Source organism: Phyllopteryx taeniolatus, chromosome 19 (genome assembly GCF_024500385.1).
Source record: "Phyllopteryx taeniolatus isolate TA_2022b chromosome 19, UOR_Ptae_1.2, whole genome shotgun sequence".
Classification (NCBI taxonomy): domain Eukaryota; kingdom Metazoa; phylum Chordata; class Actinopteri; order Syngnathiformes; family Syngnathidae; genus Phyllopteryx; species Phyllopteryx taeniolatus.
In genome coordinates, this window is record NC_084520.1 from 17,291,205 (window position 1) to 17,314,271 (window position 23,067).

General features: G+C 42.9%; 3 protein-coding genes and 1 long non-coding RNA gene across 8 annotated transcripts; 3 read left to right on the plus strand and 1 right to left on the minus strand.

The window, feature by feature from the left end:
• Positions 1 to 467: 467 nt before the first annotated feature.
• On the minus strand, positions 468 to 8,453 carry LOC133469055 (myosin light chain kinase, smooth muscle-like). Of its 3 annotated transcripts, none has more exons than XM_061755622.1 (15): positions 8,229 to 8,453; positions 6,822 to 6,932; positions 6,615 to 6,713; positions 6,088 to 6,218; positions 5,380 to 5,536; positions 5,004 to 5,315; positions 4,815 to 4,905; positions 4,309 to 4,512; positions 4,020 to 4,237; positions 3,725 to 3,848; positions 2,927 to 3,079; positions 2,560 to 2,689; positions 2,077 to 2,158; positions 1,320 to 1,460; positions 468 to 880 (listed from the first exon to the last, which is right to left on the minus strand). In XM_061755622.1, exons 1-15 carry the CDS (start codon positions 8,365 to 8,367, stop codon positions 675 to 677), a joined length of 2,298 nt encoding a protein of 765 aa, XP_061611606.1. In that variant the 5' UTR covers positions 8,368 to 8,453; the 3' UTR covers positions 468 to 674. The 3 variants fall into 3 exon arrangements, with proteins under 3 accessions (XP_061611606.1, XP_061611605.1, XP_061611607.1); XM_061755621.1 differs by having other exon boundaries at positions 4,815 to 4,908; positions 8,229 to 8,449; XM_061755623.1 differs by lacking the exons at positions 6,615 to 6,713; positions 6,822 to 6,932; positions 8,229 to 8,453 and having other exon boundaries at positions 4,815 to 4,908; positions 5,380 to 5,535; positions 6,092 to 6,263.
• On the plus strand, positions 803 to 2,838 carry LOC133469060 (uncharacterized). The gene is made up of 2 exons (XR_009785605.1): positions 803 to 942; positions 2,581 to 2,838. It is a non-coding gene; the product is annotated as an uncharacterized LOC133469060 (long non-coding RNA).
• On the plus strand, positions 6,313 to 15,637 carry pus3 (pseudouridylate synthase 3). 3 transcript variants are annotated; one of them, XM_061755627.1, is made up of 7 exons: positions 6,313 to 6,444; positions 12,812 to 13,188; positions 13,263 to 13,528; positions 13,697 to 13,880; positions 14,404 to 14,513; positions 14,882 to 15,054; positions 15,353 to 15,637. In XM_061755627.1, the coding sequence occupies exons 2-7, from the start codon at positions 12,817 to 12,819 to the stop codon at positions 15,604 to 15,606; spliced, it is 1,359 nt and encodes a 452-aa protein (XP_061611611.1). In that variant the 5' UTR covers positions 6,313 to 6,444; positions 12,812 to 12,816; the 3' UTR covers positions 15,607 to 15,637. The 3 variants fall into 3 exon arrangements, with proteins under 3 accessions (XP_061611611.1, XP_061611613.1, XP_061611610.1); XM_061755629.1 differs by lacking the exon at positions 6,313 to 6,444 and adding an exon at positions 12,263 to 12,463; XM_061755626.1 differs by lacking the exon at positions 6,313 to 6,444 and having other exon boundaries at positions 12,267 to 13,188.
• A 1,209-nt stretch (positions 15,638 to 16,846) lies between these two features.
• On the plus strand, positions 16,847 to 21,450 carry dcakd (dephospho-CoA kinase domain containing). Its single transcript, XM_061755630.1, has 5 exons — positions 16,847 to 17,380; positions 17,991 to 18,105; positions 18,425 to 18,628; positions 19,203 to 19,290; positions 20,230 to 21,450. Exons 2-5 carry the CDS (start codon positions 17,994 to 17,996, stop codon positions 20,513 to 20,515), a joined length of 690 nt encoding a protein of 229 aa, XP_061611614.1. The 5' UTR covers positions 16,847 to 17,380; positions 17,991 to 17,993; the 3' UTR covers positions 20,516 to 21,450.
• Positions 21,451 to 23,067: the final 1,617 nt, after the last annotated feature.

The following is a 23,067-nucleotide window of genomic DNA, read 5'->3' on the forward strand; positions in this document are numbered from 1 at the left end:
ATTTTGAATAGTTGTCCACTGTTGTGACTGATTTGCATGTTTGATGTCAAGATTATAAAAGATACCAGCTTTTTGGGTACCCGCCCACTGTAGTGACTGATGTACATAAGTTGTCCACTGTAGTGACTGATACGCAATTTTGACAAGAGTCATGCACATCAGTGGAAAGCTATTCAAAATGAAACCGTCATTAAGACTTATGCACATCAATGAAAGGAGCAGCTTTTGAATAGTTAACTTTAGTGACTGATGCACAAATTTGACAAGACTACAAAAGAAAACCTTTTTTTCCCCATTCGCAGTCCACTATAGTCGCTGATGCGCAACTTTGACCCCAAGACTCACTTGAGTAGTTATCCACTATAGTGACTGACGTGCAACTTTGAAATTAAGACAAATAGAAAACATCTACTTGAAAAGCTGTCCTCTGGAGTGACTGATGCACCAATTTGACATCAACTCCTCTATGAGTTTTGTCTTTCAAATGTAGCCTTTAATTATGAATGCCATTTAAAGATTCACATTGAACATGGACTGTGCAAAAAAAAAAAAATATAATAAAAGTACAATGTTCTCAACTTGTGTTGAATAATGCAAACGTTTGACCTTGTAACAGCATGCGCTCACAAAAATAATACTTAAGTGCGTGGCGACTGCCGTTCCCGTTTTTTGCTTCACATGTCCACTTTGAGTCGGGCGGAACACGAGGCCGCCCCGAGCTGGTTGCTGAGCCGGCACACGTACACGCCGGCGTCCGACGCTTCCACGCCGGACAACACCAGCGAGCAGCGGCCGTCTTCGCCGTATTCCAGCTGCACTCGGGTCGACTCGGGAATCGGCTTGTCATCTTGGAGCCATTTCACCTCCGGATGAGGGTAACCTGGGGGTAGACAGCATCAGGAATGTGCTTAAATACAAGGAAACAGCAGAAAAGAGCTTCAGGTATCAGCGTATAGTCTCCATTGTGTTATTCCAAAATATACCGTGATGTTTTCTTCCAGTATGTATAATTGTGAATATACATATCGTGATGTTTTCTTAATGTATATCCAGTAGCACTATATCAGCGCATTGAAAATAAATTCCTGCATCTTTGTGGGTGAACTTAGTTTTTGCAAAGAATGTGACAGTGGTTATTTGCTTGTCATGGCATTTGCAGTCCATGTCATAATGTGATTTGATTTAATTAAAAATGCTCACTCCAATCAAAATATTTTCTGCTAAACTTTTTTTTTTTTTTTTACATTTATATATATTAAAAAAAAAAAAGGTATTGCCTGCCAGGTAATATTTAATGAAGCGCCCGTGGTCATTCTAACCGTCCACTCGGCACTCCAGACGAGCGGTGGCTCCCGCGGGGAGGCTGGCGTCCCTCAGGGGCTCCCGGAAGCGCGGCTCGCTGTGCAGCTGCTTATCCAGCGAGCGAATGGCCTCCTCTGCCTCTTGGCTCCAGCTCGGCTCTGGATGAAGGGGAAAGCGGGCTTTACAGATGGACGGGGGGGGGGGGGGACTTGAAGTGACAATGTGAAAGTGCGAAGCTTCTGCTATACATATGTAGCTCCAGGACCTGGAACGCCACATAACAGTGCATCCAAAAAGTATTCCCTTCCCCCCCCCCCCCCCCCCCCCCCCTTTGTTACAGCCTCATTTCTACAATGGAATAACTTCATTTCCCCCTCAAGATGCTAGACACACAACCCCCACAAAGTTAATTTATGCAAATTTATATTTGAAAAAAAAAAGTGGCAAAGGCTGCATTTACATAGTTTTTTTTTAATCCATTTGCTAAATCACTGTCCATGTTATGGGGTAGTGTGTGTAGAATTTTGAGGAAAATAAGGAATTTAATCCATTTTGGAATAAGACCATAACAGTACAAAACATGGGGAAAGTGTTGTGAATGCTTTGTGTGTTTTGGAATGTGTGCATCTGTGTTTGTGCGTGTTGGGGTGCTTTGTGCATATTTTTGTGTTGAGGTGTGTGAGTTTCTGTTGGTGTGTTTGTAGTGGCATGCTAGTGTGTGTGTCTTTTGTTGGTGGATCTGCACATGTTTGGGTATGTGTTAATCATACTTACCGTCTGAGTTGCTGCTAGGAGAGTCTGGTTTGTTGTAAAGGTTGGACATGCGCTGCAGGGCCAGAACAGCCTTGCCGGTTTTCTGCAAGTTTGAAAGGACAACAACACAGCACTGCGCTCATCACACACACTTAACTATAAAAACACACGGCACCCATGTAAGAAGGATTTTGCATTAAGGGCAAGCAAGTGTACTCTAGTAGATGGGGCTGTAGTGACAGAAGCTTGATAACATTTCACCCCATGTTTATATTTCATACAGAGTTGTGATTTCCTGTCCTGATAAGCAATCAATCACTGTCAGTATTCTACATAGTTTTCGTCGAACATCTCTATTAGCGCAATGCCAATTTTTATTTCCCGCCGCACATTATTTTAACCTTTCCATTTGCGTGGCATCACCATACGACGCATCGTCGATGGTTTTCTTGTATCGCCAATTGATGTGTATTTTATTTTATTTTTTATTTTTTCCTCCGTTACCTTCCACTTGCACTTGGCCAGGAAGCGTCTCATCTTCTCTTTCCTGAGGGACTTTGTGGGCCTGCGGTTCAGAGAGGTGAAGGAGGCCATCCAGGGGTGGACCAAGGCCTCTATGCACGACAACCTGCTCCTGTGCAGGTCAAGCAAAAACAGCAGACTTGTAAAAACCACAACTGGGAAAAACCAGGCAATGTACTATCAGACTAAAGTGACTCCAACTACTGGAGACAAATTCCTTGCGTTTTAATACACTTGGCCAATAAAGATGATTCCAATTCCTTTATGTTTATAAATTAATTTAAAAAAGAAAACTTGTCATTTTTTTTGTGGGAAACATTTGGACACCCCCTCCCCTTTCTAGACAGACCTGCGCTCTTTCTTCAGAAGGCCACTGATGAAGTCCTTGGCTTGGTCGGAGATGTCCTCGAAACTCTCCGGGTCGAAGTTGTAATGAGCTGCGGTGACGAGAGCGAACGTCTCGGCATCGCTGTTTCCCTGGAAGGGCGACTCTCCGCTTAGCCTGGGGAGAGGGAGGGGGCAAAGAAAATCTAATATAAAAAAGGGATTAGTTTTCAAAAAAAGGTATGGCTTTGCTGCCATCTTGTGGGATTTTGGATCTTGGGACTATGTTGTAATGAGGGGAGGAGCTTCTTTTTTTTCCCCAGAGCATAGTGTTGTTCACGAGATCAAGTCGTAATTGGTATTTTGAAGAGTTGGGAAGTGGCAACATAAAACGCCAGCTCCCTCACACTTTCAAAATCAAACCTGTGAGCCATTTATTTTCATGGGTAACTTTAGATGTTTGAACTAAAATGTTTTGGGTATATTTATGGTTTAAACTATTATCAGGCCTCTACTACTCGGGGCTTGGTCCCTAACCCCTGCATCAAGAACTTTAAAGAAGGGGGCAACTATGAAGGTGAAGATCCAAATTTGGACCGCTCAGCCTTGGCGCAGGTCCGAGCCCCGACTCTAAACCGTGTCCTTGGTGTAATACGGGTGTTAGCGGATTGAATTCTGCCATTTAAGCCAAGACGGCAGTGCGTTGCCTTTCCACAGTGTTATTTATAGAGGGAAAAAACTGGGGGATGAGAATTGGATTCCCAGCAGGGTATTTAAAAAAAAGAAAGAAAAGAAAGCGGCTGTGCGTGAATTATTTATTTACAAGATGAAGCAGATGACTCCGATGCTCCACATGTCCGTCTCCACTCCCACGGACTCGTAGCTGATCACCTCGGGGGCCACAAACTCTGGCGTTCCGTGCATCACCATGAGGGGCTTCCCCTCTTCTACAAAGAAGAGCATGGAGACAGATCATGAGATGGGTAGACGGATGATAAACGACAGAGGGATGGCTAGTTACATCAATACGTGGATAGAGGAGTTTATACTCTACAGACGGATGATCAGACAATGACAAAGGGATTTCTAAACAATCAACATCCGTTCCATTTCCTCACCCAGTTTACTCGCCAGGCCAAAGTCGATAATCTTGATGCACGTTCCCGTGTGATCGGTGCAGACGATGTTCTCGGGCTTGAGGTCCAAGTGGACGATGTTCTGCTTGTGCACGTACAGCATGCCCTCCAGGATCTGTCGCATGTAGCCGGCGCTGGTGGGCTCCGTGTGCTCAAAGTTGTCGTCTACGATGCGCTCGAAAAGCTCCCCGCCTGCGATACTAGAACGGACGGATGAAAAGAGCGAGTTGGAGTCCCGGTCGGAGCCTTTTAGCGCCTCTCGGTTACTTACTACTCCATGACCATGACCGTCTCGGTGGGGGCCTCGTAGGCCGCCAGACACTGGACCAGTTTGGGGTGGTGGAGGCAGTTCATCAGCTCGATCTCCTGCCGGGCGGCCCAGCGTTCTTTGGAGCTCTTGGCCCGGTAGAACTTCCCTGCGTACACCTCGCCCGACTCTTTGTGGGACAGACGGAACACCTCCCCAAACTTCCCGCTGGACACGAAAATAGTTCCCAGCATTAGCACCCTATTGTCATGCTTTTTTTTTTTGTTAAATCAAAGACCAACATATTGTAATATCACTATTTATTGATTTATAAATTCTTTCTTCCAACAATATCGCTTTGATTTCTTGTTGATTCTTTCTTCCAATAAATCCACTGACACCGTATCCACTGTTTGATCAACTTTAGATATTCATCCATTAGCACCGTATTGCGATATTCACTGCTTAATCAAATGTTTTCTTCCAATACATCAATTTGTGCTGAAAAAAAACAAAAAAAAAACACTTACACTCCAAGCTTCTCATGGATGTTGTAGTGGTCCTGCAGCTCCCGTTTAGTATCAATCACCACTTTGACATAACGTCCCATGTCGTCCTTTTCTTCTAAACAAAAGGAAATTAAAGTGGGAGACATGTAGTGCAAGTTGTCATTTTGGAACAGGTTAGGAGGAAAAAGTCAAATGGCCAAAATAACTAACTGATCGTTGCCATTGTGACGCAGTCCGACTCCTGACTGGGCTCGCTGACCCCCTCGGCGTGGTAGGCCCGGACTCGGAAGCGGTACTTTCCGTAGGGCTCCAGGCCCGAGCTGACCTGGGTTGAGGTGTTCTTACACCGCTCGGCTATTTCCGTCCAGTCCCCAGATGCGTCGGCGCCCAGCCGCCGGACTTCCACGATGTAACCCAACACGGCCGTGCCTCCGTCAAAGCTGGGACCCGTCCAGGAGAGGACGAGGGACTCGGCGGACAGCTGGGAGACCACCGGATGAGACGCGGGCGGATCGGGACGATCTTTTGGAAAGGTTCGAAGTCAGTACTTGAGTTTCAAAAGGTGATCTCAAAGCCAGACACTCACGTATGACGCTGAGCGAGACAGTGTGTTCGTTGGAACCGTTTCGGTTCCGAGCGATGAGCGTGTAAGAACCCGTGTCCTCCGGTTGAGCCTCTGAGATCAACAGGCTGCTGTGCGCGTCGTCGCTACTGACAGACATCCTCGGGTCTGGCAGAACCGCCTGCAGAAAGGAAGCAAATAATTAGCAGCAATAGCGCCGTAACATACATGCTGGTCTTCCAGTACATCCATTAGCATGTGATCCAATATCACTCTTCCATGATGCATTGTGAATGTCCATTAGCGCCGTATCGCAATATCACTCTATAATGATGATGTGGATGGTATAGTGCGTGTAAAAACTGTGCCAAACAAAATCATGCCAGTGAGTCACTGTGGCAACAACTATAATCATGTATTGTAGATGCTTTCTTCCAATAAGTGATGGATCGCAATATCACCATGAAAATGAATGGTCGCTAGTTTGCTTCCAGTGTATCGATTGGCTGCATCGCAACGTATCCAAAATGTTTTCCTTCCCTTAAAGTCCAATAAATGCATTCGCGCTGCATCACAATATCACTGTGCCGTGGAGTGTTGTACATGTATTTTTTCCCCGCTATATTATTATTTAGCATTGTACTGCAATATGACTATATCATGTATTGTAGATCGTTAACTTCCAACGTGATTAGCGCCTAAACAGTGTGTCAATTGAAGAGATACTGAGACCTTTCCTCTGTTGAATATCCAGCAGCAGGCCACGGGGACGGAGGACGTGCGGAAGTCGCAATGCAAGCGGGCCTCCTCGCCAACCCGAACGGCCACGTGCTCCGGTGGCTCCAGAAAGTGCACAGGAGAACCTTGGGAAACAAAAACCACCAAATGAAATCAAAGGGGATCGTTTTGTCCTGTCCCTGCAGGGCCTTTTGTTTGCGGGTGCACATAAAAGAGGAGGGCGGAGTTACATGCTTGGCAGATTCAGGCTGTGACCAATTGTGAGTAAGCAAGCGTGATTGCTTGGACTTATGATTGGTTGGAGTGTCACCTGGCGCTAACAGCCAGTCGTCACTCGTTTGGGAACCCCAGGTGAGCACAAGACTTGTGATTGAGGTATCGTGGTATCACAAAATCACGATGTGTCCTACATTGTTGTCTTTTTCAATACATCCATTCGTACTGTATCGGGATGTCACGACATCACGTATTGTGCTTCACTGCAAACATTTCCCAGGAAGTCAGTCGATCAGTCAACGTACCAGCTTCAGCTTCTGTCCTGCGTCCGCTGTCTTTTCCGGGCGCTTCCGTGCTTTCTGTCTTGAGCTCCATAGCGTCTGGACTGCAAGTTTTGTTTGTCTCTGTTTTAGTGCACACAATGTAATCACAAGCGCTTACTCAAAGGCAGGAAGTTGACCTGGTTTAAGGTTGTTGTTGTTTTTGGTTTGTTTTTTGCCTTAAAATTGTACCTTTAATGTGTAATTCTGCACCACAGGACTGACTTCCAGAAGAATTCTTGCAGCTCAATGTTCTGGCAACGCCATTTTTGGAATTTGATTCATGAGGATGAAATTTCTCACCTAAAAAAAAAAAAAAAACAACAACAAAGAAATAGTATTATTAACCACATCACATGACTGAGTACAAAACCACAATCCTCGTTTGAAACCCCTAACCCAGAGTTAAAACCCTAACCTGAACTTAAAGCATTCATTTGAAGACTTAATTTGAAACCCGTGTCCTTGCTTGAAACCCTAATAAAGGTTCAAAAAGAATTTATTTGAAACCCAGATTTCTCGCACCATCGCTAGACATTCCAAGGAGCGGTTCACGTTCACTCGGCATTGTGTAGCCAATGCCAACACTTCTTCCTGCGATAGCCACTCGAATGTAGTGTCGCTTCCTTCGCTGCTATTTTTTCAGCATTTATTCCATAAAATGAATACAATTTCTATGATGAAGTAAGGTGTTTATATCAGTCAGTGAATGACCATGACACGCTTGCGATTAACCAGGCGTTTATTTGAAGAAAGATGCTTGCTCATCGCTAAAGTGCCTATCTGTGTCTTTGTTGCTTAGGTTTTGGAGCACATCTCAAATAGAATCAATCCAAAATGTATTAGGGGTAAGGTGTTTATTTCTTGAAGTGGATGGCTGACGCATCCAGGGCATGTCAAATGTGTAGCTACCGAGCTCCAGCGCTTTGTTGCTTATTTTTTCAGCATAGACGAAATGAAACGTCAATTAGCAAGAAGGAGTTTATTTCTGTAAGTGGGCGAACAACACATCACTTAGAAAATATTATTTTATTTTAGAAAATATAGTAGTAGCATGAATGTAAAGTAGCTGAAGTAGCGCTACCTCTTTATTTTTCAGCATATATCACTTGGACTAAATACAACATCAATTAAAAATGTATTAGGGGTATGGTGTTTATTTCTTTCAGTGAGTGGACGACCAACACATCCGGAGATTAACTGAGGCATGGCGCCTATTTTAGGAAATCTACTAGTTGCGTGAGCGCAAAGTATCTCCATCTCATCTCTTGGTTGCTTGTTTTTTTCCCGCATGTATCAATGTATTCAATTAGCGGTAAGGCGTGTATTTCTTCGAGTGGACGACGGTGGTCTCCGCGTGGTCCGTTTTAAGTGGCAGCGAGCATACTTCCGAAAGTCGTGATGTCGCCCCTGATGGCCCTCTGCGATGTTCTCATGCAGAAGGCTACGAGTTAAAAAAAGGTCAAGCGTGAAGCGCCTGCAGCCTCGCAAAGGGGGTGTTATATGCTTATGAAGAGAGGCCCAAAAGTTTAACGGCAGATGCGCTCAAGTTACAAACGCTCATAAATAATACATTCCGTAAATTAAGGGAGATTTTACCTGTTGGACGTAAGATTCCCGCAGCGTTTCTCATCCCCGTCCCGTCGGCGAGCGGTTCCGGTCGATTGCGTGTGCGCCCCCCGAGCAGCAGGCGCACTGTGGACACATAAGTCGTTGGCTCGCCACCATCCTCGTCCATCCTTGCGTTTTAAAATAGCAGCTGGCTTTCGGTTTGAGTGACTCATCCCACGGGCCTCCTCCTGTGCAAAAAGCCGCCTCTGATGTCAGGAGGAGTCTGTGTGCTGTGGCCCCACGGGAACTCCTCCACACCCCCCGCGGGAAACAGGAAAACTTGTTTTGCCGCCCTGGTTTCTCGAAATCAGAGAGAGTCACATGTGATGGTAAACAAAAAAACACGTCAGTGGAAGGTAGGACGTGTGGGAGAGATCAAAGTGCAGTGGTGACAACAAGAAAAAGGAAAAAATGAGTTCAAATGATCTTTTTTGCTGTTACATATCCTCGACATCCTCTATCCTCTAAGTGTGGAAAAACAAAGACGATGCGCTAGCAAAGTGGCCCATAGGAATCAGGAAAAGCAAGTACGGCGACAATGTGTTGTAAATGATATGTCTTCGCCTCCATTCATATGCTCGACCTGCTCTATTGAGGGCGTGGCCCGCAGAGCTGACGCTCTTGGTGCTTTTTGTTTATTGACTGCTGTCGACGTGACGATGTTGTCGGTGTTATTAAATGGCTGACTTACTTAGATTAGATCTTAATAGTGTCTAATGTTACATATTTCTCTATTATTTCTTTATTGCTCATGTTTGGGTCAGCATACTGTTTAACATGTCACAAAAAATTAAATAAATGTCAATTAGCGGTAAGGTGTTTATTTCTTTGAGATGACTACGTCTATTCGAGGAAATGCGGTAGTAGCTCACAAGTAAATGTATTTGTCTCTTTGTTGCTATTTGTTTTCAGTCAGCATATAACATGTAAAATGACTATTCAGGGTAAGGCATTAATTTCTCTGGGTGGACATCTATTTCAGGAAATGCAGTAGTTGTTGCTCACGAGTAAATCAGCGATTTATCTATTTATTTATTTTTTGCTACTTGTTTTCAGTCAGCATGTGACGTAGACTGAACTTTATTGGGGTAAGGTGTTTCTTTTTTAATGTGGTCTATACACCCGTGATTCAATGGGAGACAACCATTTGTGAGATCAATCTTTCTTTTTTTGTCTCTTTTTTTTCTGCATTTATCCCTTAGAGTAGATGAAACATTGATTTGCGGTAAGGCACTTACTTGGGTAGTTAAATGGAAAGATATCCTCTAAAAAATAGACATCATTTGTATATTTGTGCTGGTTTGAAAATAAGGTCAAACTTAAGACTGTTCGCTGCATATTTTCTCTTCTTTTCTTTAAATGTCACTTGATCGATAGAACAAAGAGACTGCATTATTTGGACTGAGGTATTTATTTTCTTAAGTGAACAACACACCTGTGATTAATTGGGAGATAACTATTTGAGGAATCAATCTGTCTTTGTCGCCTGTAAATAGCCATTCGACTAAATGAAGCATTGATTTGGGGTCAGGCGTTTCTAGTTAAGTAGACAGATACACTTGAAATTTGACATACAGTAATTGGTGTATTAGTCCTTTTTTCATAACACAAGAGATGATTTTTAAAGCAGTCCTCTTTGTGTAGCACAGGCATGAGACAATCCCATTATGGACGACACATTTGCCTCAGTGGTGGCGAATGTGAGTGTTATGGTTGCACAGACTGGTATGCGTAAAGTAGAACCATATGGTAGGGGCGCTGGGGTCATGTTATTTACTAACCGCAGGTCCCCTGGTGCTAAAAGCATGCAAAAAATGCACCATCCGCTTGCACAATAATACTGTATCCTCTAAACATAGTCGTTTTTAGATCAATGTGGATCTCATGGTGGACTTCAAAACCTCAAAACGGCAGCTTTGAAAAGAACTAGATGCTCGCTCCTTGGCCTAATATGGACGTCCCCCCGATAACGTGAACTTTCGTCTTCATATTTCTGGAGATCCCCACCCGGCCCATTCGCTGCCCTGCCTCATTTCCAGGCTATCGCCGTTATCGTTCCAGTGAATAGCAAACAGGAAAAAGCAACAGTAAGGCACATAATGAAGTCCCGGCTGGCGCTGGTTCTGCTTCCTGTTCCCAGGAAAATCATGAAAGGTGCCGCATTTGTGGTTTCGCAACCTGTTTACCACCAGCATGCCAAAATGTGGGCACTCGATCGTGACTTTGAAAACATTATCGAAGGATTGAAAAAAAGAATGAAACGAGGCCCTCCTGTGGCTGAGCGCCTCACCCCGTAGCAATTGTCGCCTTGTGCAGAAGACTTTGGAAAGCCGTTTGAGCAATTTCAGAGCACTAGTGGAACCGCTGTGTCTTACTAGTAATGTTTTTACCACAACTAGTGCCACTTTTGGCCTACTAGTATGCAATTAAGCCATACTCCTGTGCTGCGTTTGTGTTCAAATATCCATTGCAACATAAATGCTAGTTCTGTATCTTTTTTTTTTTTCTTTTCTGTCTCTGCTGATGTGCATGGCTTACACTAACAGCATGGCTGCGAACACAGAGCAACTAGTTTACAAAAGCACCGTCAGTGTTGCCAATTTAGCACAAAACAAAAGCTAAACTCGTTTTAAATAATGTCTGTGTCAAAAACTGAGATTTTATTTACGCCCAATCACCCAGCTCTTAATACTTAATAAATAAAGTCATGGAACTACAAGAATAACAAATGAAACCAGTTGTAGCTTTGCAAGAATAAATCACAATTTTAAACAACTGTTACCTGACATTTTGTGATTAATATATGGCTGAGAAACACACTTTTGACATTTGACTCAGACATTTCAGATAGAACAGGTGGCGTCCACAATGATAAAACCTTATCATGGCCCCGGGTGGCCAAGACCAGAATTAATTAGATTTTTTTAAGGAATGGGAAATAACCTATTTTGACCCATATTTTCACTTATTTGCTGCCAGTTACTTACAACCTTTTGCTTATTTTAAATGTTATTTAAAGGTGGTGTCAGGACATCACTTGGAGTTGATTACCTCCGAATATAGCGACAATTGGTTCTGCGGTTCGACATTCGAATCTCGGCCCTGAGCTTCCAGAAGGAAGTTTGCGCATGGGTTTTCTCTGTACTCCAGCTTCTCCTCAAATTCCTAAAACATGCACATTAGGGTCAATGAACTTTTCCAAATTCGCACATTTCTGTGGTTTCTGTAAACCACTGTGGTAAAAAACGTACTTCCTTGACACCAAGGTGCTGCCAGAAAGCCAGCACAAAAGCAGTATTTTATTTTTATTTTTATTAGTTTTTCTTAGCAAATAACAGAAGATAGTTTTTTAAAAACTGTGTAACTGCAAATACGTATGCTCGGGTTCACTGTATTATATATGATTTAGTTCAGAACGTAAAGAAGTAATTGCTGTTTTTACATACATTTTAAAATTGGATCATCTGTTAGCAATTTATTTCTAAGGGTAATAAAGATATGTTTGAAAATGTCAAAATGTTTTGGGATGAAAATTGGTGGATATATGTCGGGTTTGAAATATTAATATAGGCCATTATAATAAAATTTTTTAGAGGGGGTGGGCATTACTTTTACCCAAACCCCTACCAATAGCAAGGGGTCAATGCACATTTCAGTGTTTTAATTAAGTAATTTTAATTGAGGTAAAAAACAAAAAGCGGCAAAGTCAAATCAACAAATTTCACATGGCTCTTGATAATGTACATTTTTTTTTTTTTTTTTTTTTTTTTAATGGGCGGGCAATAGCTTGCCCCGACACCTGCGTTAGGCAGCTAAAGGTTTCCACGTTTAAAAGGTAGTTACAGTAACAACGTATTAGGTTTTGTTCAACTGTGTTTGCTTGCACCGATTATATGGTCCATATATACACTATACCTTGTGTTTACCTTATGATCAGCAGGGCTTATTAGGCGGTGTAGTCGCTGTTGTTGAGTTTCTTTAGCATTAGCAGCTAACGTTTGAGCATCCATTCGCGCTTTTTACGTCACGGACTACATTTCCCATACAAACCCTGTACCGGAAGTTAAGTGTTACCGTAATTTGCTAAGAAATGAAGTAAAATCAGGACGCAAAGTAAGCGTGTGTGGCTGTGCACAGTAACACAGTAACAACTCTGAAAGCTGGATGGAAGAAGCAAAAAAAATACATTAAAGTTGTCGACTACGCTGAGGTTAAAAGTAAAGGTAATGCAAATGTTGGCACCGTATTATTCACGACGTATTTTTGTTAGAAAGTCGCGTAATAACTCTTGACTCTTGAGTGTGGGAGGTTAAGGACGTCCTCAAATATTTTGAAAGTGTGAAGGAACAAAGGAAGATTTCAGATGGAAAAGAGAGGGGACATTTAAGCTTGAACTTCTCGACCTGCGTATGCGCTCGAGAAGTATCATTCGAGTGCATCAGCCATTGTGTTATCCTTGACCACATCCTAGGGCGTTACAAGTTCCTAACCCAACACGACTATTACCATCGCTACCTGGAGTTACTGGACACGCTTTCATTGTTCTTCATTTTGATTCGTCCATTTCTAAGCAAGAATGTCTGAGGCCATCATCCACAGAATAAAGGAGCTGGAGGGGGAACTGGAGAAGATCAAGTCCCAACTGAACGGAGGACACATGGAGACCAGTCCATCCCCCAATAATGAGAAGACAAATCGTAAAAAAGGGAAGAAAAAAGGCAAGGAGCGCCCGTTTGACTTCACCGCACACCCTCGTCGCCACGTCGCCCTGCGTCTGGCCTATCTAGGATGGGCTTACCAGGGCTTTGCCGTCCAGGAGAACACGGACAATACGGTGGAGGCCAGGCTCTTCGAAACCCTCCTTAAGACGCGCCTCATCCAGGACCGCCAGAGCTCCAACTATCACCGGTGTGGACGCACAGACAAAGGCGTTAGCGCCTTCTCCCAGGTGAGTTTACCACATTCTTGAGTTTTTGGATTTTCACGTCCTCTCCTCTGTTCTTCTCTGCCCTCGCCGTACAGGTGATTACAATCGACCTGCGCTCCACACAGTATTCCGGTTTGGGCGTCACAATTCCTGATAATGCCCCAAAAGACGCCGCGGCCGCCTCAGAGCTTCCCTACGTGAAGATGCTGAACAGAATCCTCCCTCATGACATTCGTATTTTAGACTGGGCCCCCACCGCCGAGGGTTTTAGCGCACGCTTCGATTGCCAGTCCCGCACGTACCGCTACTACTTCCCGCGCGGCTCCTTGGACGTAGCGTTGATGGCGGACGCGGCCAAAAGGTGGGGCGAAAAACTACCTCGAACACAAGTCCTAAAGGAGACATATTTTGAAAAAGAGTTCCGGGTGTTTTACTGACATATCTGAGGACATCAAATTCATCAAAATACAGTGGTACCTTGACGCAAGAGTGCACAAGGTGCAATTCACGTTTGTATCCTCACCATCAGGTACGAAGGCACCCATGACTTCCGGAACCTGTGCAAGATGGACGTGGGCAACGGCGTCCTGCAGTTCGAGAGGACCATCCTGTCGGCAACGGTCAAGCCGGCGGACCCCCAACGAGTAGACGCCGCAGACCCGCACGACTTGTTCGTGTTTGAGATTAAAGGACTCGCCTTCCTCTACCACCAGGTATACAAACATGTACAAATACTGATTTTTTTTTTTTTTTTTTTTTCCCCCCCCCAAGTAACAAAACAGACAAAAGTCCAAATGTGGAGTTGAAACCAACATACAAGATCATCTTGCATCATCGACGCATTACCAAAAGGGTCAATGGTCAATAATTCACACATTTTTGCTTGTTGTAAGAAATTTAATCCAAATTGAAATAGGGTTTTGGCTGAAATTAATAAAAATAAAAAAAAACTGACAAATTCCAGTCCATTTAAATGAACTTGTTTTCACCTTTGGCTGCAATTACATGAAATTAAATGTAATAATATTTTTTCTTTGGCTTAAATTAAAATAAAATTTAAATGTTTATCTTTTTTTATCCATAGAACAGGAACCTGAATTCCTCGCGTTCGTTGAAATTAGAGAGCGTCGTTTGACTTTGACTTTCACGATACAGTGGTTAATGCTATACATGTATGCCCATTTGGAGTGTTGCAATGTTCGTTTAAAACGGCCGGCCTTTCTTGTGACGCTGCAGGTTCGCTGCATGATGGCTGTCCTCCTCCTGATTGGACAGAAGCTGGAAGCACCAGAAATAATCCACAGCCTCCTCGATGTTCACAAAAACCCCAGGAAGCCGCAATACAGGTGACTTCACTGCATTTTCTTACCTATGTTCCGCCCATCTAATTTATCTCTCTATCTCATCTATTCATGACCTCCATGTCGAGCTCTCTCGCACGATCTCTTTCTATCGCTCTGTTTCTGTCTATCAATGTCCATCTTTTGCTATGCATCTTCCTTTATCTATCATCTCTCTGGCTATCTCTCGTCATCCCTTTCTCGCCGTCTTTCTCGGGCTCTCTCACCCTCCATCTCTTTTTATCTCTCTTTATCCATCTGTCCATCCATCCATATAACAGCATTGTGACCTTCAACATCCCAGATGCAATGCTATTCGAGAAGATCCAGGACTTTTGTCTTTTTTTTCCCCTCACCTCCCCCACCCCATCCAGCATGGCGGTGGACTACCCGCTGGTCCTGTACGACTGCCAGTTCGACGGCCTGAGCTGGAGGCGGGAGGCCGAGGAGCTGAGTCTCGCCCTGTCTTCGCTGCAGCAACACTGGACGCAGAGCGCAGTCAAGGCCCACGTCCTCCGCGACATGATTCGAGGCTTGGACGCTACGGGTGAGAAGTCCTTACCTTGAGGTTTTTGGTTCAATGGAAATAAGTACTGTACGTACGGTTAAAGCTCCAAAGTCGACAGCTCGTCATCGTCACGGGACGCATCAGAGGTTTCTGGGCTGTTTTGCTTTGTATTTGGCTGCTTTTGCAAGCCTTTTTCTAAAAGCAACCTCAATAAGGGGTGTTGAGAGAAGATTATAAACGGGAATAACTAATTTATTTTGACTCTCGAATGTCTGTTCAGAATATTGAAATTTGTGGACACGCGTGATTTCATTCCGATGTTCCTTTCCATCCACAGGCGGCGGGGTGTCGTCCGGCCAATGCCTGCTGGTGGAAGGCAGCCGCCAGAGGAAGTACCGGCCCTTGCTGGAGCGCCCGCTCTGCGAGAGTCTGGAGTCGCGTATCGAGCACTTTGTCAAGAGAGGCCGGCTGGAGCGGGAGGAGGGAGAGGATGGTGGAGAAACGGTTCACAAAGGGAAGCGGCCCAAATATTCCAAGAATTCCACACATTCAGCTGTCGTGTCCGAGGTGTCCAATGCAAATCCTGAATAGAAATGCATAAAAAAAGGACTTTTATGAATTATGAAGTAGTGATTTATTTATTTTTTTCCCAGTGAAAAAAGTGTATTTCTTTGAAACAAACACACCTTTGAATCAATTTGGGTAGTAGTTCATCTGTAAGCACGTTTGCTTTGGCACCAGAGGGTCATGGTTTGAGTCCTGCTGCAGAGAAAAATGTAAACTGGCAACAGGTTTTGGGGAAAAGACTATTCTAGCAACACAATTACACAATGATGAGTAAAATACACTTTAAAAGGTCATTCTTAACCTGAGGGGAGGAAAAACTGAGGAATTATTAAGGGTAATAGAACAACTGTCAATTTTGGTTGGCTTGGACTTGGTACCTATCGCTAGGATTTCGGTTTAATCACTGTTGGATGAGAACCAATGTTTGAGTTCAGAGAAGCAGTCAGTAAGGGAGGAAGGCTGGCAGTGGGTTTAGTGGTGAGGTACAATAGGGGGTCATCCATTGAACGGTGAAAGTGTAAGTTTAATTTACTGAAAATATTTCCAGGCTGTAGGGTGATAAAGATGAGGGGCCCCAAGACAGCGCTCTGGGGCACACCAAAAGAAAATGGGGATGGAAAGGATTTGAATGATTTCATTGGAACAAATTAGGTGTGGCCGGACAGGGAGGAACTGAACCAATGGAGGGTTGTATGTGGACTGCCAATGTTGTGAATTCTGCTTACACGCCATAGTACTATCTTTATGATTGCATTCATTAACTGTCAGCTTATCACTTCCAATATTCTGAAGAAAACACTTCAAGGAACTTCAGCATATTTAATATTGCATAATGTTGGCCCAATATGGAATTATATATTTAATACATACACCTTTTTATATGGTTTTCGTGCGCTGTACTTGTTGAATATACTTTATTGCCACGTCAGCACGAGTGTAGTGCATACACTTTGGGTCTTTTGTATTAACACCCAAAAACAATCTAAAACAGTTGAGTGTGAGCAATATTTGACAGCAATTATCTACTACTTACCATAAAGAAACAACTAGTCTCACCTTTCAAAAAGAAATAGTCACTTTATTTTAAAAAGAACAGTGTTTTCTAGGGAAAAGATGCATCTGTACACCACGTTCAGGAAGAGTGAAACAGCCTACAGCCACGCAACAAACCAGTTTGCCAAATATCTACCCACAATATGGCCAATACTGGGCAAAAGCCAACGCAGTTAACCGCACGCTTATGGAGGAACTAGAGACGCTGGGTAACAACATGGCGCCCGTAAACCATGTGACGCCGATTTAACCAATGACGCAGCAGTGCGGTTAGGCTACAGACTGTCCAAACTTTTTCATGATACATTGGTTCTACTGTGATACATCGAGACTCAAAATCCGGTTGATGGCATGAGCGGAAATGTTTCTTTTCACTACGGATTTTTAAAATATGTTTGTCGGGAATAGACACGCTTTTTGAGTCAACTCGTGTATCCAGAAAATTTAGTTAGATTACCGGAGCTATTATGCAGTGACACATGAAGCTCTAACATCCGGTTGCTAGTATGTAGTTGACCTCAAGAGACTTAATGCTGACAATTTGACAAATAGCATCGAGCAATGTCGTTTCTGTTCCAGTCTGAAGTTGTCGAGACGAGCTAAGAAGGACGATGGCCTCGTTCGTTGGTCCATTTGCGGCCGTTTTCACGCTGTCGACGACATTTAGCGTGTCAGCGTTAGCTTGAAGTCCGGATGTCAAAAGTGCCCATTCGTCTTCGTTTAAGGAGCAGCTGACAACTACTAAGTAAGATGTTCAGATATTTTGTTTTTGTTTTTGAATTCAAAGCAATTCAGAAGTATACTGTGCCATTTTTACATGATTGACAAGCTGTGAGGGTGTTTGTCGTGGCCTCAAATGGAGTAAAACCTAGTTTTATGTTCGCTACAAAGGATGAAAATGTGTCAGGAACAGCTGATTAATGGCATGTGTGTGCAAAAATCGGACATATTTGTTGAAAATATTTTATGAAAAATATGGCAAAATCTATTTTGAGATGGCAGAAAATATCAGGCCTCAGTGAGCATCTGAAATACCAACTTCCACAGCGACGTAGTGACAGGCAGAACAATTAAATGCTTCTCCACTAGATGGCAGAAGTGTATCCACCTGTTCCCATTCATACAACCGAAGAACAGCTTTGTGTACAAAAATAAACTGGCCCAAAATTCACACCTGAAGTGAGACGAGATCATCATTATTTTTGTGTACCGTATAGTTTTTGTGATATTTCTTATAATGTGTAAAAATGTGCTTTTGTTCAATTAATGTTGGCAAAACGCTCATTTAGGTACTATGAGCCGAGCCTTAGCTTTTGCTTTTATTTTTATTTCACATTGTTTTATTTGGTTTTTAGAAGATGTATTTGGTGGGCCTGACGGGAGGTATCGCGTCTGGAAAAAGCACAGTGTCGTCGATGCTGCGCGAGCTCGGATGCCCCATCATCGACGCGGACGTCGTGGCCCGTAAAGGTAAATCCGCTCATTAACATCACTGTTTGAGTGAAAAATTGAGAGAATTTTCAAATTTGGAAATTTTGCATGGGAATTAGCTAAGCAATTACAAATAAATAAATAAATGGTTGGCTCGTCATAATAAACAATATATAAATAATAATACATTTAAATTTAATTAGGGAAAATGTATTTTACTGTAAACTTACAAACAAACTTTCTGGAAATTTAACACAAATTTTCCACCTTTAATCATTGGCTCCTGTCAGTACGACGCAGTGCACTTTTACCCTGTGACCATGTTTTTTCTTTTTTTCTTTTGTTTTTTTTTGCGCAGTGGTGGAGCCGCGCTCGCCCGCCCACTCGCGTATCGTCCTCCACTTCGGGCGAGAGGTGCTGCTGGAGAGCGGCGAGATTGACCGGCAGAAGCTGGGCCGCCTCGTCTTCGCTGACGAGGAGAAGCGGAAAATGCTCAACTCCATCACGCACCCCGAGATCCACAAGGAGATGCTCAAGCAGATTGGGTTCTTCTTCCTCCGAGGTAAGCCTCTATTAAATACTACAAAAAACTCAGCATCTTTCATGTAAGAGTTTTATATTTAATGCAGAGCAATGATTCCATTGCATCACCAATCAAACAGTCAAGTGGGTGTGGCTAACAATGCTTTTTTAAAAAAATATAATTTTATATTGTATAGAATTTTATTTTAGGAATACCTTGATTTGCCTCTGTCCCTAGTAATTTACCATTCCTACAGTGAAGTAGACGTGGCCGGTGTATACAAATATTATATTCTAATATTATTTTTTTTATTTGATATCGGCAAGTTGGGCAGTTAGGATTGAGCCCTGTATGAATTCTGCCTGGCAACAAGTGGCCGGCCAACCAAAAAAAAAAAGTGATCCCAGTAGTTCTGTTGACCAAGCTCGAAATTTAGATATATATTTTTTAAATATTAATATTATTTGTTTTCTGTGTGATTTTTTTTGTAATATACAACAGGATGAATTAGATTCAAAGCATGAAGCAGGTCGAGCATTTACTGCAGTTTTCATGGTACAGAGCCTGTGGAACATGTTTGAATGTATGAAGATGTGCTTGTTGGTTTCCTCAGGTTATCGCTACGTTGTGCTGGATGTGCCGCTTCTCTTCGAAACCAGAAAGCTCACGCGGTTCCTCAACCACACTGTTGTGGTTTACTGGTAAGGGCTCCCGTGCCGCTGTTTCATGAAAGCGTATATAACTAAATCGATGACAACCCAATTAAATCGAGAATTGAATTAGAAGTGACTTTCGGCTTTTTAAAAAAAGATTTTTGACATTGAACTCATTTTGTGACTTTTTAGGCGATTTAATGGCAATTTTTTATTATTAAATTACATTTTTAATTTAATGGTCAAATAACAAATGTCTTACGATCTAAAAATACTGACAAAATAGATGATTAACATTAATGAATATGTTCAATTTACTGTACTGTATTGACGAAATATTTAGTTTATTATAATTACTCTCTGTTTACAAAATATAAATATATCTCACAATTCAAATATTAAATGGACAATTAATTACCTCACATTGAAAGTGTGTTTTTGTGCCAAAATGATTTGAAAAAATGAAATAGTATAGATAAATGAACAAATTGAAATGTAAAATTGTTTAAATTGATTACATTTTTAAAAAGGGTCATGAAATGTAGTACAAACTAGTCAATGCAATGATGAAATATTTGACTTCACAATTGATTTGATCAAAAATGCCATGATTTGAATGTATTAATTTAAGAGTGTATAATTTTTGCACAGAAAAAAACTTGATCGTACTCAAAAAGCTTAACATTTCCAGATGCAAGTGCTTGGATGAGGTGCACATTTTCCCACATTTCCATCCATCCATCCATCCATCCATCCATTTTCCATACCGCTTATCCTGACTAGGGTCGCGTCAGTAAATATTTGCAGGCTTGCTGTTAGCCGCAAAGAAAACTTAGGGCCTATTTCTGGCAACTTTTCCTTGTCGACGCCTCTATTATTATGAGGATATTCTTAAAATTGACCGGGAGCATACGATGTATTAATGGAAAACGAGCAGTATGTAAGGGTTAAAACCCTCTCATTGTGTCTTCCTCCTTTTCTTCTCAGCGACCCCGCCACTCAGCTGGCGCGCCTGATGCAGCGGGACGGCCTGACGCCGGAGGAGGCCGAGCAGCGGCTGGCGGCGCAGATGCCGCTCAACGAGAAGCGCGGCCTGGCCAGCCACGTCGTCGAGAACTCTGGCACGCGCGAGGACACCCACCGCCAGGTCCTGCGGCTGCACACCAAGCTGGAGGACTCCATGGACTTCCTTCTGGTGCGGGTGCTCGCCGTGGCCGCCGCCGCCGGCCTGGGCGGGATCCTGCTGTACGCCGCCAAGATGATTTTGTCCTAACGGAGTTCGGAGGACGATAATGTGGGGTGAAAGGCAGGCAGTAAACTGTGAGGTTAGTCACCGGAGCCACATTCTCCCCTGGATTTAGTAGGATTTCTGACAAAATATGCACTTTACAGTAATTCGTAGGGAAGTAGTGACTTTTATTTGATTAAATAAATGTTTAGGATCATTTTATGGTTGCTTTTCAATGCTAAGTAGTTATTGCCACATTTTTATTTTTTTTTTAGAATGGTTTGGTCCCCACAAAAATGTCAAAATTTTCTGTACTAAGAAAAAAAAAAACACGTTTCAATTGGGGGGGTGACAATTTATGTTAAAAAAAAATATTTGCAGATACATGTTTTCAATTTGGCTGTGACAATTTATTTTTAACACACTGTGGAACTCCTAATTACCCAATAACTAAAGTCACATTTTAGCTCTTTTAACTGTCATTCAAGTGTTTAAAAAAAAAAGGTTAAACACAGATGTTAGCAAAAACAACAACAATAATAAAACACTCTTTTAACGATAACAAGTACAGACTTTTTGTCCGACGTCTCGCGGACCGCAATTTCAAATTTTCAGTTGCTGGCACGTCCATCGTGTTTGTTGTCCTACGTTTACGACACAGTTACTCCTTGGAAGAATATTACAACAAAGCTAATATACAGTGGAGCCCCACTATTCGCGGCGGATAGGCACCAAGAGCGAAAATGTGCAATTCAGGACATATACTACTATATATATATATATATATATATATATATTTGCCTTCACGCAGAAAGGACATGAAGATGATATAATTATTATTGAAACTGTGACGTGAGTGAATTACTGAACTTTACTGTATTTTCTTACACCTTTTTTTCTGCCCTGTACGTCTTTTCCCCTCTCTTGTGAACACGCTTTGTAAAAAACAAGCGGCTTGAGATAAACCAAATCCAACACTGTTTGAAACAACTTCCTCTGACTCTCTGTTACGACCTCAAAAGCTGGAGTTCGATATAATTGAAAACTTTCTTGGGCAGAAGGGGAACATCGAGAGCTGTGGACAGGAATTTTGAAGGATGCAGGCGAATGCGATGATGTCATCCCCCTCGCTGATGTGTGTTACTTGGCTTTGTCTGAGGCCCTCCAAGCCACCGTGCCGCTAATGCGAAGTGACGGGTGGCAGGGGTGTTGCATTAACTACATAGACCAGCACAAAGACGTATGCAACACTTATGTCTGTATCCCTTGGGCACAGCACTGTGAAGGTTACCTGGGGGGGGGGGTTAATATCACATGAATTGAAGATATTTGTTGTTTTACCAAGTGATTCTCCTTATCACAATGAAGTTGAAGAATAGCAGATTATTGCTGGTCTCCTACTGGTCTTGATGGAGAGTTTTTATTTTTTTATGCGATCCAAATACTACGTTCCCATAACTTTGCTAACATTGTTAACAGACGAACAAAAGATGCTAAATTAGCTATTGATAACAACTGAAAGACACACTTTACCTGTACTGTCTATTTTTTCAGATTCAATGGACAAAATGTTTCTCTTTTTCACGTTGTGTCGTCGTCACGTGGAGGATGAAGTCTGTTTTGACAAAGTAAAGAGTAGAAAGTACAGATATCTCTTTTCAATATGGGAAGTAAAAGTAAATGCATAAGCACAGATCTGGGGCTTTTGTAGATCCCCTGGAGACCCCCCACCCAAAAAATAAAACTGGGATGATGGATAAGAAGATTGGCTTTTTCCAGTTTCCGGTGTGCTCGATAAGGACCAATATCAGGTGTTTCTCGGGGACCCCAACTACCCGGTAGCAGCGAGTAAGGGGCCGTATGTGGGGGATTTCCGACGGATTGCCAGTGTCTAAAGCAGTGCAATTGTTTTGTCATCGATATGGGCCAAATTCAGCCATCTCTTGGGGCGCCGTTCATCTTAAGGCCCCTGGCAGTTGCCTGCCCTGGTACGGGTCTCTGGTACAAACACCTGAAAAGTCGACTTAATTACAGTGACAAAGTATTTGTACTGGCCTCAAACGTGTTTCCACTTAGTCCCTAAGCAGCAGTGTGTCTTTTTCCCAGTGTGTGTCAGGAGGTTTGGACTTTATCTGAACCAGCAAATGTGAACGCTCCCGGGGGGACGGTCCTGTCAGAATACTAATTGTGGCTTTAATAATAATAAGGTTGATTGTCCTAAAACCACTGTAGAATCCGCTGCCGCCTGTGAGCGGTTTCTGTAATCTGGCCATCGCTGAGCCCTGCCCCCCTGCGGGGACCCGCAGAGTGTCATCTGCCTGAGTGCTTTTTCATCACCGCACGCCACCGGCCCACCAACCATCAGGGAGGCGCAAGATGGCGTAGAAGTAAATTCAAATAACAACTGCGACGGACGATAAGCGAGCAGTCCAAGCAAAATGTTAATGACGACTTCATTGTAGTTTAAAATTGCTATTGTTTACCACATGATCGCTAATTCTTTCTTTAATCTCCCTAATGGAAAAAAATGTTGGCCGAATGCTCGTCTTTCTCTAGGGCTTACAGGAAAAAGTTGTCCTTTTAGGCAGTTATCAAGA